This window comes from Anas platyrhynchos, chromosome 1 (genome assembly GCF_047663525.1).
Source record: "Anas platyrhynchos isolate ZD024472 breed Pekin duck chromosome 1, IASCAAS_PekinDuck_T2T, whole genome shotgun sequence".
Taxonomy (NCBI): Eukaryota; Metazoa; Chordata; class Aves; order Anseriformes; family Anatidae; genus Anas; species Anas platyrhynchos.
In genome coordinates, this window is record NC_092587.1 from 64,129,744 (window position 1) to 64,149,273 (window position 19,530).

General features: G+C 36.6%; 1 protein-coding gene across 20 annotated transcripts in view; it reads left to right on the top strand.

Moving 5' to 3' along the window:
- ERC1 (ELKS/RAB6-interacting/CAST family member 1) overlaps positions 1-19,530 on the top strand; it is a 301,807-nt gene that overhangs the window by 119,635 nt on the left and 162,642 nt on the right. For all 20 annotated transcript variants that reach the window (XR_011810085.1, XM_027463493.3, XM_072039666.1 and 17 more), the window contains one exon: positions 10,432-10,625. Coding sequence is in view for 19 of the 20 variants with exons in the window: in XM_027463493.3 (XP_027319294.3) it covers positions 10,432-10,625 (194 nt within the window). In the remaining variant the exon portion in view is untranslated. The remainder of the gene's footprint in view (positions 1-10,431; positions 10,626-19,530) is intronic.

Consider the following 19,530-nt stretch of genomic DNA (forward strand, 5'->3'; position numbering starts at 1 on the left):
AAGGTGGATTAGTTTCTTGTCATCCTTGAAACAATTATATGATAGATAATCCAGCTCCAATTTAAAACTTTTATAAAAACCCAGTTTTACACATCTGCGTTGTTAACCATTGCAGATGACTGTCACCTTTCTACTAGTGTCTACACAAGAGATTCAGTTTAAAACTGAATTAAAAATGATCAGAAGAATTTTATTATGTTAAGTTTTATTGCAATAACATAGTGCCTTTTTTTTTTTTTTTTTTGCATAAGACACATGAATGAAGGACACATGTGTAGCTCTTAACAGTAAATGGCAAGAGGCTTTTCCTTCTAAGTTCTTTCCCTTACAGTATGAATAGAGATATGTCTAATAGCATTGTTGGTTCCATTGTCTCTTATTTCTAGTGAACAATTTGAGTACTTTCAGTTAACTTTATTAGTCTCAGAAGTTCAAAAGAGATTGAACTGGAGCACTGTTAAACCATGAGGTAAATAAGATTTGGGCAGTCATTGGGAAAAAATTCTCGCTAATCTCTAAAAAGTGAGCCTTTAAGAAATCATGAGAAGTACAAGCTTGTCTGTAAAAGATATTTAACATTATACTAAAGTGAAATATTACTAACCAAGTGCAGCACAGGGATGCTGAAAAGTCACTGATATTATTTTTCTTCCCATGTAGGCAGTCTCCAATTTCTGATTCTAGCTGTCTAGTTCTTACCGTTACTCTTCTTTTTCTTACTAATGACTATTTTGTAGCAAATAGAACTTGAGTGTTTTTCATATTGTTTGGAGGGGTTGCTGTGGTGTAATAACATCATGTTTATGCAAATCTCTGTGCTAAATGTTCTTACTATTCTACTGCCATTGCCTCTGCGTTCAACCTACCACCAGGAGATACTATAGGACATTCTGCATGCTGAAAGCTAGCTATAAATCCCTGTTGACTTTACATGGTTTGATGTCATACATTAAATAGTCTCCTTTTATGCTGAGATGGAGTTATTAGAGGGAAACAGAACATAAGGGGGTTCTTTCCAAGCGTTTCTTTCTAAGATGTTTTTTTTTTTTTTGAAGTGTGTTGGTAATATTTTTTAGTGACAAAGTTTTCTTCTAGTTGTGTTGTCTTCAGGATGTCGTCTTTTCCTAGCCTTTTCTTTCTCATCTTTCACAGACAATATGCTTTGTTTCATTTTGTTTTTCTAATCTGGGAGAGACCTACTAATATTAGAATTTGTTCCAGCAAAGATGAGCAGGTCTTTGTTGCCAGTGCATAGTTTCTCTCCCTCTAGATATTTTGCTCATTTGAAAGGGATCAAGAGTAGAGAAAAGAAAGAGTCCCAAACCATATGTTAACAAACTTCCTCTTGGTGCTGTTCTGGGGACTTTTCATAAGAGAAATGTTAACAGTGATTCCCTGCCAGGAAAATACCTCAAGATTCAACAGGCTCGCTTGTAGGATTTTTTCCTGCTGTGGTGTTCTTCCTTCAAGTTAAAGAGGGTAATATCTTTCAAAAGACAGGAAAAACAGACTAAATGAGGTATTGACCCAAATTGTATTTTTCCCAAGATTTGGTTTGGTTAGTCTTATATAGGCTCTGATGCTGTTTGTCATTTGTCATCAAACACTGGACTACATTAAAGATTTGAGGACTGAAGAAAGCTCTTACAGTAAGAAATCATGATTGAATTTAGAATTTGCACAAGGGTACCTTTCCATATTCTCCTTGTTACAAAAGCTGTTTAGTAATGGCTGTAAGGCCACTGTCAATTCCATTTAAGTTTTTGTGTGTTGGACGTGTATTCACCTGTGCTTTCATATTTGGGCTACCACAGTATATATCGGTGAATTACTTAGTGCTGTGGGTATGGGTAATGTAGTGGGATACAAACAAATGCAATGGTACATCTGACTAGTCAGGCTCAGGAAAGTCTTCTAAGATGCTTTTACTTTTTGGCTGTGTTAGTAAATTCATTTTGCTTGGACAACTTAATGTTGTGCCAATGTTTTTGTTTCCCTTTGCTGCCAGTGATGTCCTGTAGCTTTTCTTTCATCTCCATTGCCTGTGCATTTTCAGACCAAGAAAGAAGAGGAATTTCCATGCAAATCAAGCTTATTGTGTGAAAGTATTCTGAAACACCATGTACAGAAGCACATTAGAAATAATAATTAAGACAGAGCAAGTAAAAGATTCCATAAAAAAAATAAATCATTAATAAGCTCACTGGTATTATGTCAGTTTATTTTTGGATTGTATTACCAACTTTCTGGTTGATGTCAAAGAGCACTCCTTTCAAGGAGTGTTTGTATAATAATATCTTGGTGCTGCAGATTATGTAATCCAAGGTGTTTTTCATCAGAGGTTTCTTTTGTGAATGCATGCATAAAACATCATGTTACGAAACTTTCTGAAGGCTGAAGGCTGTTACTTTTGACAGTGTTCAGGGAAAATGTAGCTGTCTATCCTGACAATAATTATTGGAAGGTTAGAAAATTCCCAGTGCTTTTTCAGTGCTTTTTTTTTTTTTTTTTCCCCAGTTTTTCTGGCATTCTGTATTAAAAATTGTTTTAGTAAAAGGGACATTAGTATGCCTTTATGTGACTAGATTTAGAAAAAGAGTTGAGTGTGCAACAGGGTAAAGTAGTTGCTAGAAGTATCAGAAATAACAACAAAGTGTCAACTAGAGCATAAAAACTACTATGCTGCATTTTGAAATTTTTATTACACATAAAAAAGAGTCATTAATAAGTATTCTAAGGTATTTGATGCATACAGATTAGAGTAACGTCCTTAAATGATATACGATTAGTGTATATGGCTTTTACATTATTTAGCATTTCATGACAGAGAGTTTTTTTTTTTCCCAAAGGTATTGTGCATTCAGGTATGAAAAACAGGCACTCAGGAATTTTCTGTTAAATTAATACATTTATTCACTTTCAAGGAATTTGCCATCCTCTTCTGTTATAGCTTAGGCTATAGGTACAATCTATTACTAAATGTGTTTAATGCATCCTATTAAATTGATTCTATAATTAATTATGATTTTGTAAAAGCTGTCATTTGAAATTGATGTTGTTTGATTCAATGTGAGACTTTGTCTGATATTGTGTCTTCTTGAAAGAATCTCTCAGCCATAACAGTTGAGTGTTTTCAAGAACAAAATATATAATAGATTGGTTTTTAATCTTTCTTTTTTTTTAGACCAGTATTTTTTTCTTATGGAAGGATATGGTCCTTATACCAGGCATGTATTAGGCCCCTGTTTAAATCTACCTAAACTGGCTAACAGTTAATTGCGTTGCCTATTTGCACGTGCTCAGTAGAGATAAAGATTTAGCAATTGAACTTCCCAGAGGTTATATCTGCATTGATTATGCCCTGGCGTGGAGTGAGAGGAAGAACTTATTGTTTTCTCTCTTCATTGCCATAATGCCTTCTATGTCTGGTCATTTGAGCGAGCAGCAGTAAATGCTAAGTAGACTCTTCAATAAGTAACTTGCTGGTTCCAAGCAACTGCTTGATACAAATACAGCAGAAGCAAGAAGCAGCATCTCATTGTGCAGAACAGGTCAGGACAAATAATCTGCTAGGATTGGAAGCCAGTACTGGAATTTAGCCCCTGGGAAGAGAAAAACAGATTGGATTTTGCTGAGGGAATGAGTAGATAACATTACCAGGAAAATTGTATTGAACCTGGGACTCAGGGAGCACATGGTGTGAGGAAGGGGTTGTGTCCCCAAACCTGAAGAAAGTGGAAAGGAGAAAGATGGGGACACCTGGCAGATCAGTGGAATCTGCCTGGGTAGGAGAAGAGGAATTTGAACCTGGCCAAATAACATCGACAAAAGGTTGGAGAAATGAATTATAGCACGAAAGGATTGTACTTAGTGCAAATAGGCAGGAGAATCTGTGCCCAGGAGAGCATATTCTTTGTGAAATCTTTAATAAAATGCAAGATTTCTGAATATTTCCATTACTCTAAAGTCAGAAAATACAAAATGTTTGAACAAACTATGTGTTATATTCCCGCCTATGATATAACCAATAAAGAAACTCAGGTACAAGTGATGCATTCCCTTTAGAGAACTGGCAGAAGCTATGGGGTGTTTTTTAAAGTACAAGCCTTGTTGATGGATGATGATATTATCAACATCATCTTAAATAATATTAGGGAGGTGTTTTTCCCCATGTGTGATTTTATCGTACCTAAAAAATTAAACTTACCAACTCTATCTCCCCTTACAAAAGCCTTGTGAATATAACATTAATTTTTAAAAATTAGACATCCAAAAACTAAGAAATGGCCATTGCAACACTGTGTGGCCTTCCTAATTTTTGATTATGAGGTGCTTGCTTTAGTATTTCATAACTAAAATGTTGTCTACCAGCCTCTTGCAATCTTCAGTATTGTGTGAAAAATATCATGAGAATGAGCCAGAGGTATATAAGGAAGAAGATTGCCATTTAGAAAAAAAAATATATATATGTATATGTATATATATATTTCTAATAGTAGGAAAGCATTAGGTGAATATCAGGATTCGCATGATAGAAAACTGGGAAAATACATTCTTTTGGAGTGTGGCTTGTATACTTCAGAGTAAATAAGGCATAGAGCCACACACTGAATATCAACCCTCCCAGCCCTCCAAATCCTCACAAATACTGAGTATCTGCTGATTATTTGAGTAAATCTCTTCTGTGCGTGAAGAGAGAGAATGAAGCACTGTTTCTTCAAATACGAGGTTTTGGTCATGTCACTAAAGCCTGATTCAGAAGAGGAATGCATAAGGATGTCAAAGTATGCTTGCAAAGACAACCATAGTTTGGACATTTCCTTTCTTTCCTTGTATACTTTTTGTGTTGGTGGAATTTCCAGAGAGAGCAAATTGATAATGTTTGGTATCAACTATGGGAATTCGTGTCTTTCTAATCTCTTCAGAAAAATGCAAGTTCCCATAGTTGTTTTCTTTTTTAGAGTAATGGGTTCTCTTGAGACATCTTCCTCTCATTTAGACCTTCAGTCTTCTTTATAAAATTATTCCAACCAAATGCTTGCTTTTCAAGTGTCAAAATTTTACATTCACATTAATAAAGATCATAAAGTTCCTGGAGGGGATTTAAAAGACTTTGTTAAAAATAAGATAAAAAACCAACTTCTTGTGACAGACTAAAGTTTTTTTCTGGTACTAAGTATATCAGAGAGTTCACTAAGCCTTTTACTTCCAGCACAACCCTTTTGAAAAACCATCACAGTATGTTGTTTAGAGCATTGAAGCTAAAGGATTGCTTTCAAATATATAATTTTGTTGAAACTAATAAAGGCATGGTGGAAGTCAGTGCAAATTTTTCATCATTTAAATTGCTGCCATCACAATAGGAAAAAAATCATTATATGTGCTTGTCTTTTTCAATAAATAGTAATGATATTTTTTTCATATTTTTGTATGCATTTACTGTTTTCAGGAGATGTGATGCACACTTGGAGGTATGAGGGTGAATTAAAAAGGGATTTCATATTCTTGGGAACTTCTACTTTGTGGCCAAAAGTTCTTGGCAACATTTGTATGTGAAATGTTAAACTGAATTTACTGTCTCTATTCATAGGTAAAAGTAGAAAGTGCTGTGAATTATTTGCTGTTTGATTTAGCTAACCTTTTAGGAATATTGATTTGGAATCTTAGTCATAATGTTTGGAATTTTTACTTATATTTTAGGACTTTAGAATTAGATCTGTGCTATTGTTTTCTTCCTTGCCTCTGACATACATTAAGCTGTGTAAGATCACCTTTCCTCTTAGTAAAGAGTTTTTTGGCATGAGAAATACAAGCTTACAAAATTCTTTTCAATGTGTTTCACCTTCTTCTCCTCTCCATCTGCAAATAGTGGTTATTTCTGTGAAAAATTGTTCGTCTTTGCTCTAGATGCAGAAATTGGCTTTATACAATGATTTTCTGTGGAAGCAATAGAAGCTATAGTACATTTATTTGAGGAACAATCACTCTTTCTTTTATTCTGTAGGTACCCGAAGTGCTCACCCCATCACTTACCACATTCCAGATGGGAAATGGCTAGGAGAAGAAAAGCAGAAAGCTGTTAAACCACCTCTTAGTTTATACTCACTCTTAAGAACTTTGAGAGCAAATCCAGAGTGTTAAGATCAACTATTCTCAGTCCCGAACCACTTTGAATTTGGAATTAAATTTACACTGAAAGGGATGAAAACTGCTCAGATGAGCTTTGTTAATCATAGTTTAGCATAGTTTAAGAAGATGCTGCATTTTGGCTAAAATTTGTGTGTGTGTTTCTCATACAGATTAATGTAGAATGAAACATACAAGCTTAAAACACTCTTGAAAGTAGGTTGAAATCACCTGTTGGACTCCATGCTGAATCAGATGAGAAGAGCTAATGACAGGGCCAACAGTAATAGTAACAGTGGCTTAAAGTAGCTTGTAATCAGGTGAACTCAATAGCCTGTGTAGACACACCTTCACTCATGTACCTCGTTTGTCAGAGAAAAGTACAGTGTTTCCTTCACCCTAAGCAAGTTGTTTTTTCAATTTATTTTTTAATCATATATTTATACATTTTCGTACTTGCTTGTAACTATATTAAGAGGCTGCAGATTTACAAGCAAGCCTCAGTCAGAGCTGGAAGCAGACCTATCAATATGTACTTTTTATGGTCTCTTAATACAGCAGAAACTGTCTTAGTTCATTTGGCACTTTACATATCTATTCTGTTTTGAAAATGGTATTTGGAATTTTTGTACCTTTGGTGGGCACGGGAAGTTTTTTGTGTATGATTTTAGATTTTTTTTTTCCCACTATGAATATAGGAATTCATTAGTTCTGTTCAACTTTTTTTTTTTAATATACTGCTGAATTATTTCACACAATGTTACACTGGGAAGGCAGCCAATTTCATCTGTTTCAGATCTTGATGCGAGTTTGTGGGAAACCTCCAAATGCATTGGTTTTCTCTCCTATACAATAAATGAATCCAGTAGGATTGTAGATATGGTCGTGTAACACGTATTTTGTACATAAGCCACAAAATGGACCAAAGTCACTCAGTCAGTAATTCACAGCTCAGGAAGTGGTCTCCAGTTTACACCATATCACATAACATTCTCTTTGTGTTAGGTGAAAGTATCCATACTTATGTGCATTATATACAAATAACATGTGTTACGTGTCTTAACTAATAATTTATGTCGTGTAAATAGCTCTTTCGTTCTATAAGAACCAGACACACTGAGTTGTTGGCTAATTTTCTATAAAATAAAATTGATTTCCTCTTCTCGGTAGTGTCTCTTGGGTTGTTGTGGAGATGCTTTTATTAGCATGGAGTAATATAAATCAGAACTGTCTTGACTGTAGAATTGCATTAGGTCTTATAACTTCTTTGGAACTAGAGAACTCTGTAATCCATGCTAACAGCCTAGCTTTGCTTTTTTATTAAAAACACACACACACACACACAAAAACAACACCGTTCTTGACTGAGTATGTATTTTGGATGACTTTAAAGAACCTGGAGGAGTATTTGTTAAAACAAACAATTTGAGATGTTGGGAACATACCCAAATCCAGTATAGAAGAATTCAGGCTGTGCCTCTGGTGAAAAACTAGACTTAACTCTATACACAGTGTCTCTTAGGAAAAAATAGATGCCTTCAATAGATTCATAGACACCCCTCAAAAACAGTATTCCCAGTTCCTGCAAACCAGCAAGTAGGAGAGAATGATGGAGTTTTTGTCTGAAATGTAGGTATAATTGAAAAGGAAATGAGATCAAACATTTCAGATTTCTTGCATTTTCTTCTGATAAAGCATTTCAGGAACACTCAACGATACTCTTTCAAAAACGAAGTACATTCCCTGATGCCTGTGGCTGTTCAGTGGAACTGATGCACTTGTCTGTCTCATTGCTGCAAAGTCTTCCCAGCCTCAACATTGTGTTGGCAACACGTTATTTAGACTTCCACTTGCCTCATAAACCCTTGGAAAGTGCGCTCTAATTCATACTGCTTATTTGGCGGTAAGGAATGTGGAAACGTAGGCAGCCCTAACTCCAAAAGGTTTCACAAAGTTCTCAGGCTCACCAGGGACGCTCTTGGACCTGGAGCTGGCTCAGCAGCTCAGAAGCAGAATTTTCAGACTTGCAGCTCAGTGACAGAGGTTTGACATGGAAGTCTCTCAGAAATGGGGAGCCTAAACACGGCCTCCAGAAAGGGCTCTGTTCTTCCAGGATCGGTGGTTGTTGGGCAGTCCTGCAGAGAGCCCAGCCCCAGAGACCTAGTAGTTGTCAGGCATTTTGTTCTAGGATAAAATACTGTGCAGGTTATCCAGTTATCTGGAACTCCTGCTTCAAATAAAACAAAGCCCAAACTGTTTAGCATAGGCCCTCAGGCAGGCTGCTGCATGGCCAAGGCTCTGCAACATGAAGTGCTCTGGCACTCCTCAGCTCTGGTGAGGCCGCACCTTGAGTACTGTGTTCAGTTTTGGGCCCCTCAGTACAGTAAAGACATGGAGATGCTGGAGTGTGCCCTTTCCAAAGAAGGGCAACGAAGCTGGTGAGGGGTCTGGAGAACAAGTCCTATGAGGAGCAGCTGAGGGAGCTGGGGTTGCTTAGTCTGGAGAAGAGGCGGCTCAGGAGCGACCTTATGGCTCTCTATAGGTATCATAAAGGAGGCTGTAGCGAGGTGGAGGTTGGTCTACACTAAAGTTGCGTCAGAGGAGGTTTAGGTTGGATATTAGGAAGAACTTCTTTACCAAAAGGGTTGTTTGGCATTGGAATGGGCTGCCCAGGGAAGTGGTTCAGTCGTCATCGCTGGAGGTCTTTAAAAGACATTTATATGTAGAGCTTAGTGATATGGTTTAGTGGAGGACTTGTTAGTGTTAGGTCAGAGGTTGGACTTGGTGATCTTGGAGGTCTCTTCCAACCTAGGTGATTCTGTGATTCTGTGTTCCAGTATTCAGGCAACCCAGATCCTTCTCACAGTCCCAGTAAAGAGCGGCATTGAGGCATGCTTCTGTCCTGGACCACTCTGCTCTGAGATTCAGCAGAATTTCACTAGAACAGGGTGTGGGCTTTAACAGTTTTAATTAAAAACAGGAGATTCCAAGGTTAAAATGCTGAGGCCAGTGAATAGGTATTTTCCTTCAGTCTCATTTTGCTGAATAACTAAACTGCTTTCTCCAAGTGTGTCTTTGCTGTTGGTTGGTTCTATGGAAGCAGCAGCTTAAACCCAGACGTTTATGTTGCTGCAGTTCTGTCCAGTTGCCTTTAAAAGTAACAGAGTCCTATCCTGTTGGATCTAGTCTTACTGTGCTTTGGAGCAGAACATTTGCAGCTTGTAAAATAAATTTCCAAGCTACACAACAGGGGGAAAGGTCAATAGTTTTATGTTCTGTTGTAGGTTTGTTCCAGGGAAAAGCAAGGCCTTAAGTTCACAGGCAGTCTTGGTTGGCGGAATAGCTCCGCCAAACCTGCTATTCACTGAAGCAAATTTGAGCAGTTCTGAAGGAGCTTTGATTAATATCAAATAGCAGTTCAAGATCCACAGGCATAGGGGGAGGGAGGGAATGTCTTACAAAGGTATGGTTTGCCCAGCTCTCCTGATGCAAGCTGACAACTACCCTTAGGACCCTGAAAAGATAGTCCTCAGTTTGCTGGTTTAAACTCAAGCATAAATACTGCCTTTTCTTTTCCTTTGCTATGTGTGGGAACCATTGAATTCATTTTCCTAATAAATTAGTCATTTTTACAACAAATCAGGCCACTTAAAATAATTAAATAATTAAAAGAGTCTTAGCTGGAGCCATTTTATCCTCAGTCCTCTGATGCTTCTTGTGCTCATAGCCTGATTTTAAAACATGCTTCCTAAACAACTAGTCAAAGATAATTTCATTATGTAGCCATATTCATATTAATCTATATTTCTGAGATAACTAACAAGGACATCAGTTCAAGAGCACTGTCTGTGCAAATCTATCTGAAATTTCACATACAGATTTAGTAATTGGAAGCTATTAACCTGTGATTTGTTTTTCTAGATTATCCAGTTTAAAAAATATCTCAGATATCTAATTCTATGTTTATATCACTGTTATAGAAGTGTATTTTAGGAATTTTCTTTTTCCTTCCTTTCAAAGAGATTTAATGTTTTTCATGTGTTTACTTTTTTTTTTTTTGTCAGCTCTGTTTCAGTTAAAAATCTCTTAAAATTTTTGAACTCTCTCTATATTTTTTTAAACATTTCTGAACTTTTCTCTTCCTGGAAAATATTTCCCATACTTAAAGTGGTATATGCACACTATGCTCATTTCTCTTTAATAATTAATCTTCTCATTTTGAAGTAGATATTGTTTTGCAGTCATTGTAATATCTGTAAAATATGTGTGTGAGTAAATTGTTTTTCCTGACTCTTTTTCTCACAGGCTCATGAGGCAACTCTTGAGGCAAGGGCCAGTCCAGAGCTGAGTGATCGTATGCAGCAGCTGGAACGGGAGGTAACACGGTATCGGGAAGAATCTGGCAAGGCTCAGGCTGAAGTGGATCGTCTTCTGGAAATCTTGAAAGAGATGGAAAATGAGAAGAATGATAAGGATAAGAAGATTGCAGAACTGGAGAGGTGAGAACGGTATAAAGTTACTACAGTCACAAAAGAGCTGCCTAAAGTTAGAGATAACGTGTTCTGTTTTTCTTGTCTTAGAAACCTTGGAGTGTCTATTTTGGGACAGTCTCATTAGTATTTTTCTGCTTCAGTACTTAATTTTAGTAGTGAAAAAGTTTCTTACTGGGTGCTCTTTTTAACTAGTTCCTCAAAAGCAGAGCTGATGCAGATAGAACTAGAGGGGTAGATAGAACTGTCAGGGCGTGGAGATGGTAGGAAAAGTTGCCAACACTGTAGTGTATTTGAAGAACAATTTATTCATTTTGTTTAATAAATTCCTCGGGTATGGTTCTCCCACACACACAAAAAAAATCAAACAGGAAAAATGACTTTTACGAACTCATGATGGTTACCTTCTTCTGACAGATGGCATTGAAACTCTTTGTTATGGTAGAGACGCAGGTAAAGTTTGGCTAATGTAAAGCCGAATGAATAGATTTGGTTTTGTCCAAACCAAATGTAATAAACATTTTCCATCTTTGTGTTGGAGACAGGATATTGAGATATTTTTTCTACTCTTGAGTGTCCCAAACAAAAATGGTAGTGTATTATGATTCCATGACATTTGCATCACAATCCAGTAGATCTTGGGAATGACCTGAAACAGATTATCTTCTCTGTTATTTTCTTACCTTCTAATGGTTCGAGAGAGATTTTCTAAGCAGAAATACCTGTTTGGTTTTTTTTGTTTGTTTGTTTTTGTTTTGTTTTGTTTTTTTACTCAACCATTCATGATAAAGAATCACTTACTTAGAAGAGAAAAATGGAAATTTGATTATTCCCCTTTGCATTTCCCTTGTGCCAGAATAGTGTCCGAGAAGTGAGAGAAATTAAAGAGAAGATATTTCAGGTACTTCATGAGGGCGATAGTGATTTTCATTGAGTTGATGATAGTCAAATAATGGGCTCCTCTGAATGATTTGAAAAATTCTGTTCTAAGAAGCTCTGCTAATAGAAAGGCCACCCTAGGGATCTGAGATTGTTTTCACAGTATTCAGAGGAAGCATTAACAGGAAGGTGAGATTTTAACTTCCGCAGCATCTGCTGTGTGCCTTCATTTTTCTTCCTTCATCTTGTGTAAGAAAATCTCAGTGATAAATCCTGTGGGGAGAAGATCCTCTGAGTCCACTAACTTCTAATAATTTGCTCATACTGCAGTGAAACTACTGGACTGAATGGCTTTACTCAGCTGTATCTTTCACTGTAGGATGTATTCTTATTTTCTTGAAAGTTATAGAGGAGTTTAGCTTGTCAGCTAGGTTTCTTCTCTCTTTGTGGTTGTACGATCATCTTGTTTTGTTACTTCTTACACCTGTGGTATAAGTTCAAACACTCAAAAATGAACATAATGAACTTCCTAGCCATGTTCCCTTTTTTCTGAATGATTTAACTTGCAGCCCATTCCATATATCATGTATTCAGAAGAGCATTTGGGCAATAGATTGGTAGAGAAGGTGCATTAAGTATAGCTAAAGAAAGCTAAATAGTAGTTCCAAGTCATGTTTTCCTGCAGGATTTTTCAGTCCCTTACAGGTGTCTATCTCAGGCATTGAATTCCCGATGTAAGTATTACGAGTTGATGAGGGGGTCAGGAACAACAAACATCAAAAAGAACTAAGGTAGGGGGAAGAAATCTGTTCTTAGTGATTTAATTCTTTATGTATGCAGAAGGCATTACTGACCAGGAAAAGCGAGTTGGAAATATTAATCATTCCTTACAATCTGATTCCTAGAGGAGAATGGAATGGCAGGAAGAGAATTTTCTTATGCATGGTTTTAATATGTCTGACTGTTTTTTTTTTTTTTTTAATTATGTTAGCATTCTGAAATTCCAGTCCAGATTGGGACTTTCAGCGTCAAAAACTGAATGAATACATATAAGTGGCCTATAATCAAAATAGCTTAAAAGATAAAAGATAAAAAGATAGCAAAGAAGAGAAACAAAGCCAGACCTTTTTCTCTTTTATAGATAAAAGCACTGGCACCCAATCATTAAAGAGTTATAAAGGCCCTTTTTCTTTGAAAAGATGAAATTCCAGAGATCAGCAAAGCAGTTACTAAGTTTTCTGTGCTACAGTGGTTGTTTGTTGCTGCTTACCAGTCACAAAACAAAGTTATGCTATGTCAATGAAAGCATAAAATCCCAAAATGACTGGATATCATTCCATAACAACTTTGAGGAATACTGTGACTATTCGGTGCTATCCATTCCTTCTTACCAACTGATCTCTGCTATTATTAAAAAATATATAGTGAGTGCCCTCTTCACTTCTTAGCTTGTTTTCTGAGATAGAATATTTCTTTTCTTTTGCTTCTAGTAATTTTAACGTGTGTTTCAGTTATGTCAAAGAGGAGACTGCTTTTGTCATCGTGTGATTTACTGCAGCCATGTAAATCAAGGAAAAAAAATCCGAGAATATTCATGTTCTTTAACCACTGTAAGTGGGAATGGAAAGGGTCCTCAAGATCTGGAGACCCAAGGTACATATTGTTAGTGTAGTGAATTAGCAAAATAACAATGATTTTTCAGGTGGAACTGCAATATAATCACTTTATTTATAAATATCATTTATACTACAAAGTATCATTTCAGATACTACATGACTACAAAGTGAGTACATTCTCATCTGAATAATTGCTGAGCTTTCTATTTTGCCTTAGTTCTTTTCAATTCCCCCCCCATCTCTGTTTTCTGAACGCTTGCTTTCTACTTGTGAGTTTTTACATAAAGCAGAGATTTTAACATGCCTATTAAATATATAGTGTTTTTTTTAAATATATATAGATACAATATAGGTGTTTACCATGTTTGTTTGTAAATTATTCTTTCATGCTAAACGGATATATCTAGGCATGTTATGAGGAAGTTCTAGAGCTACAGTCTTGGTTTCTAGGCAAGAATTGATAATGTTGCCTTGTAAGAGTCCTTCCTAAACCAGTCCATGCAGAGTAAGCTAGAAATCATGACTTCTAATGCCTCTACAGCTGTTCAAACTCTTCTGTGTAAATAAGAACTTTGATGCTTGCAGAAGCATTTGTCAGCAAACAGGAGTGAATATAGCTGTGTCTGTTAGGAACTGTTTTTTTACCATGTAGGGCAACATGAGAAGAAATAAGTCGCATTCAGAGAGTAACTGTAGTAATGAAAATGGGATTTTTCAAAAGAGACAGTCTCTCCCTGGAGTTTTTCCTTATGCTAGTTATATGTGACAACTGGACTAGGAGGAGAAGAGAAATAATAACATGGTTTTGTCCGTAGAAGAGAAGAAATGAAACACCTGTTAGAGAGGTATGTACAGTGAAGCAGAAGGAGAAGAGGTAGGAGGAGAGGAAGATGAAGTGGAAAGCAGAAGGCTGTCATTATAAACCTTTTCAATGATTGCAAAACTGCCTTTAGTTCAGATTAAAAAAAATAATAATAAAAAAAATAGGGAAATGCTTCCACTCTTTAGTAACTGTTGCAATTACTGGGTGGGGGACTTTGTTTTTCACTTGTGAATGGGAGGGAAGATTTCCAAAAATAATGTATTAAATGTGGTGCATGCTATGCAAACTTTTGAAAAACACTTTGGAATCAACATCAGATTTGGAGCACAAACTCACTAATTTATAGTCTCTGTGGGCAGGATTTTGCTTTTTTTGTATGGGGAGGTGGGCCATAAATTTCCATTTCTTTTGTGGGTGAACTGCCTGAAAAGTTTTGGTTTTGTCCCAGTTGTGGTGGTGTAGAGGTTTTGTAGCTGTCTGGTTATTCACTTTTTTTCTAATGAACTGTTTGCTTTTTGTATTGCCATTCCATAACCTCCTGTCTCTCTGTAACTTTTCATTTTGTGTCTTGTTTCCTTCCTCACTTTTTCTTTCCATTTATATTGTCACGTCCTGGTTCCACGAGTTGTTTTGTTTTGTACGTGTGGGGGTTTTTTGACTATGCCTTTTCTCAGAAAGCACGCCTCCCGCAAATTGCACCCTCCCTACCAGGTGTCGGTCCCTGCACCACAACACGTAGGGGGGTTTGTGTGGGACTTCCTGGGAAAGTGAGTGCTCTGTAAGGCTACTGTTCCGTACGGGGTGGAATGTCACTGCTGGCTGCTGCTGCTGCTGCTGCTGCTGTTTGGGGCTGCTGCAATTACGCTTGTTTTCTTAGATTAAACAGGAACTAGTTATGCCAAATACAAGCTCTAACAGTCTCTGCGTTCAAGTCCTGCCACGGTGGTTATGACCACAGTCCAAAGCAGGGTTGCTGCTATTCTTGATTTAAACTCTGTAGAAACTGGTACTTTTTAGTCTAATTTTCTGCTGTGTTTTACCTTTGGTTCTAATCTCCGATATAAGTTCTGCTAACCATCTAAAACACAAGTGCTCTGAAATGTGCCATTGATAGAGGTCAGTATTGCCTCGTTCTTAAGTTTTATTGTGGTTACTGTCCTGTACAGAGAAAAAAAAAAAAAAAGAGGAGAAAACAAAAAGTATGTACTTAAGAGGCAGTAGTAAATACATATGTAGATGTTGTTTCAGAAGAAAGCACTGTATGTATGGAAGTCATGATAGCAGTTACAGACTTCAACCTGATTTTAACTTGGTGTGCTCACTGTATTGGATAGGTAGACCTTGTAAGCACATAGGGCACTACCACTTTTTTTCTGAAAGAAAACTGACTTTGACTGGGGACCAAAAGAAGTCAGTGCCCACCTTTGGAGTACCAGCAGTCCCATTAAGGACAGCTGAAGATGATGACTTTTAAGGGAGAGATTTTGGTGAGTTTTTCTAGAAAGAATTTAAGGATGCCTTGTTCAAGAAGAAACCTTCAATCTTTTGATATGTATAGCTTTTTTGAAGCTAAAAGATACTCATCTTAAAAATTTATTCTCAAGAAAAAATGAAAGATTCAAAAATGTAGGGCAATACAGAAGGAATGGTGAAAAACACAGACAGTAGGAGGAATTATCTTACTCTGTCTATAAGATGGCAATATGTTTGCATCTGTGGATGGTAGAGGAGGAGAGAAATTAACTGCATGTTCCATCAGATTTGTGGTTTTCTAGATTAGTATAAAGAAAACTATAGTAGTAAATTGTGCCCTAAGCTTATCTTAAGTCAACAATTTGAAGTTGAAATACATATTTTCAAACTACTGCTTATATCTTGCAATAATTGTCCAGGGCTTTCAAGTTGCTTCTGTGCATTTTAAAAGATTTTTAAAAGAGAATTTCTAAACAAGAACCGCATCAGAGCATATAAGGAATTTAAAATGAAAGGGATGATATCAAATTAAAGAACAAGAAGGTGTTGATAAAGTCATAATCATCACAGTTAAATTTAACCTTAAGAGATGGTATATCTATAATTCTATGTTATAATATGGGAAGGCTCATTAAAGTAATCCAAAAATAATGTGAACTCTTATTCAGGCACAGGAAAAAATGAAATAATTAAGTATCAATTTAAAGCAATTAATGCATTTGGGTACCTTAAATCACAAAGGCAAATTGAGTATTTTTATGTCATGGTTGAATGGTGTGAATACAAAGCAGAATTCTCTGTTGTTAATTATGCTTTCAGATGCACGCATGTGCATACTAGTGTGTTTTTTTTTTAGCTCTTTTTCTTCACCTCCTTCAAAATTTAAAGATTTTCATCTGCTTCCCATCAAAAATCACTAGATTAAGTGAATATTAAATTTCTAAGTTTAATCACTCAAAATTTCAGACATTCCAAAATGAAGATTGCCATATAACGTTAATTCACCTCCTTTGTGAGCTTATATATCACAGTGAAGTGACACAGTCTTCAACCACATGAACACATTTTTCCATAAGAATGTTGCCTTTGGTGTGTAAAGGGCACATCTGTAATTGTCCCCCAGAAAACAGGGTGAGACTGACACCTGTCATGGACAATTTCAGCAGAATTTGTTAATACCTGAGAAGAAATTGAGAACAAGGTCTTGTAAAGAAAGAAGTAGTTAGGCCCATAATTAGTCCAGCTCCATCAATGACCACACAAATCTGTTGAAAGTAAAGATTTTCATGATTTCCAAGTTTGGAAATGAAGAAATCCTTTCTTTTCAGTCTTGTTTCGTCATCATACAAAATGAACATTAGGCCTGAAGTCCCACATGGAGTTTCACAAGAGATAAAATAATAGATTTTATAACACCATAACTGCTGGAAACAGTTAAGAATACAAGACACAAACAGTTTTACTCATAGGTACTTAAATTCAGACATTTGAAATTATTCTGATTTTCAGAAAGCAAGTGTCTGCCTTCAGAAAGTCAACCTTTGTTAAGATGCCTTAAGATCAACACTGAAATCACTTTTGAAACCTACTTCTAAGAAAGGATGAGAGAGAGAGAGATTGCCAGTAACTGTAGAGAGGATCAGATAAAGAAGCCCTCACAATGATTTTATAGTGACTCCTCAATCCATCCTCACCTTTTTCTTATAATAGTATAAACTTTTATCATTTGTTATTTATTTAGCTGTCCTTTATTTCCCATTCTCTCCCTTTTCCTTTCGTTTGTGGGAAACCGAAACTTCGTGTTACTGCAGAAGCAGCTGCTTAAAAATACACAGCCACAGAACCCAGAATAGTCCAGCCCTTGGCACATCAGGAAGTCAGAGCTGATGCAGGCTATGGCTGAATGAGCTTGCCTATGGTACCCCATCACTGAACCTCCTAATCCAGTGTTCAAGCATGAAATTCCATGTTCAGGCAGGCAGGAATGATACTCTTCAACTGAGCGATTTGTCTCTACAGAGCTATGTGCAGACTGTATCCTCGATTACATTCAGCAATGGCCTAAAAGCATTAGTTAATCTGGTCTTCCCAGACTAAGCATCTTATCTTGTGCCCTCCAAGGAGGACCTTATGCTAAAGCAATATTTATAAGGAGGGAGAAGCATCCATTGTGAGCTTTTTAGAAAGCTTCTACAGCTTTACTGTAGCATTAAAGTTCTGATTGTTTTTATCATTAAATCAGGGTTGTTATTAAGCATTCCCTCTCCTGCCCAAATCTATTCACTGTAATGAATATAGGAGCTGTCATCTGATGATGCCTGCATTATACCAGTGATGGGTTTTATTTAGCAAATACCTCCCAACACAACTGGTAGATCAGTGGAGTGTAAGAACTGTGATATAATTAAAATAATTATAAAATCAGAGGAGAAAGAAAATTATGTAAATAATGAATCTAGTGTGGGTATCAGTGTTTCATTGTTACCTGCCTTGGCTACACCTTTTAAAAAGCGGTATTGCATTGTTTAAGTCAACATCTTTAAGCAATCTGAGGGTACCCGTACTCACAATGCTAGTATGTAAAGAGTAAAAAAAATACTCCTTTTTTGTACAACCGACACAGTAAGGATAAAAGTGATAAATCCTCACGTTGTCTTGGAACACAGTAAAGGCAAAAAGAAAACCCAGTAATAACCATTATGCCAGTGAAATAATGTTAGTTCTCCCAGGGACACCCAAGCTCACATTTGTGCTCATGTGTGTGCAAAAAAACCTCTTTCCCTCTCTTCTCCATCCCTCTAAATATGCGATAAAAAGAAAGGAAAAGACCAACCATCATTCTTTTTTACCAAGAAAAGGTTTCAGAAGTGGTAAAGCATAAATTGCCTTTCTACGTCCAAACTGACACAAGGAAAATCAAGTGTGTATTCTTGAAAATCTGTCAGATTACTTTGAAGGAAATACGAAGTAGTAAATGTACACAATCACTCACTGCCAAGTAGAATTCAAAGGTTGACTAGAAATCATTACACAAATGTCTCCCTAAGTACATCTGAAATTAACAAGGCAGACCTATTCCACACTTAATAACACACAAGCTCAAGGAAAAAATTATAGCTGGGATGATAAACAGCTTTTCAAATATATACATTAATTAAAATACTGAATATTCACACTTCACAACCTTTTGGTTTGTACCCAGAAATCATATTTAAATTGGCTAGATCTTTAAGATGAATCAGTTAGCATCTTAAAAGAAAATGGATTTCTCTGAGACTACGAGTTGATGTATTGTGTCCCTGTATGACGATTGCATCAGGGTACGCAATTAATGGGGCTGGGCTGAAGAGCTGCTGCTGGATCTTGTAAGGAATGCTGCAAATGTGTGTTCCTGTTCAGAGTGAAATAGTGCCAACCAAAAAGTACTTCTTCGCCGTGTCATGAGTGTGTTTCACCCTGCGTTGGGTCTGCTTGCTTGGGCTGCTTCCGTGGGGCAGGTGCTTTCTGTGCTGTGCTGATCAATTTCACTGATGTGGCCCCTGCACTGGGGGCTCCCCTGGTCTGCTGCAGATCGCCCTTCACTGTCCTAATATATTGCTGGCGACTGTAGCTGTCTGCCTCATTGTTAGTTTGAGTGCCAGCACTGTTCCAGATTTATTTCTAATTGTAATGTGCTTTCAAAGGCAACTGACACATTCCTCATTTCTGTTTGGATAAATATTGCGATTATCCTGAAATCCTATTTCATATATTTTTTTAATATTTTGAACCCTTATAAAAGCATGAAAAAGGGACTAGTGATTACACAAAATGCGTTTGTCTTACTAAGAAATAATTTATTCCATAGCAAAATGAAGATGTAGCAATAATTACTCTCCATTCAAATCCTGTGCAGCTGGCTAAATAATATTTCTGTACTGTAGAGAAAATTGCAAGTGACCTCAGCACAGCTTTTCAGATACTGTTTTGCCTTCATCTTATGCCAACAAAAGACACTACCTTCTAATGCCAGTTGCAAGAATGTTGTGGTTAATTCAAATACTGCAGAACTATCCTGAATTTTATCCTATAGTTTTTTTCCGCTGTTATTTTGAAGAAACAATATCATAATATTATCGTAATG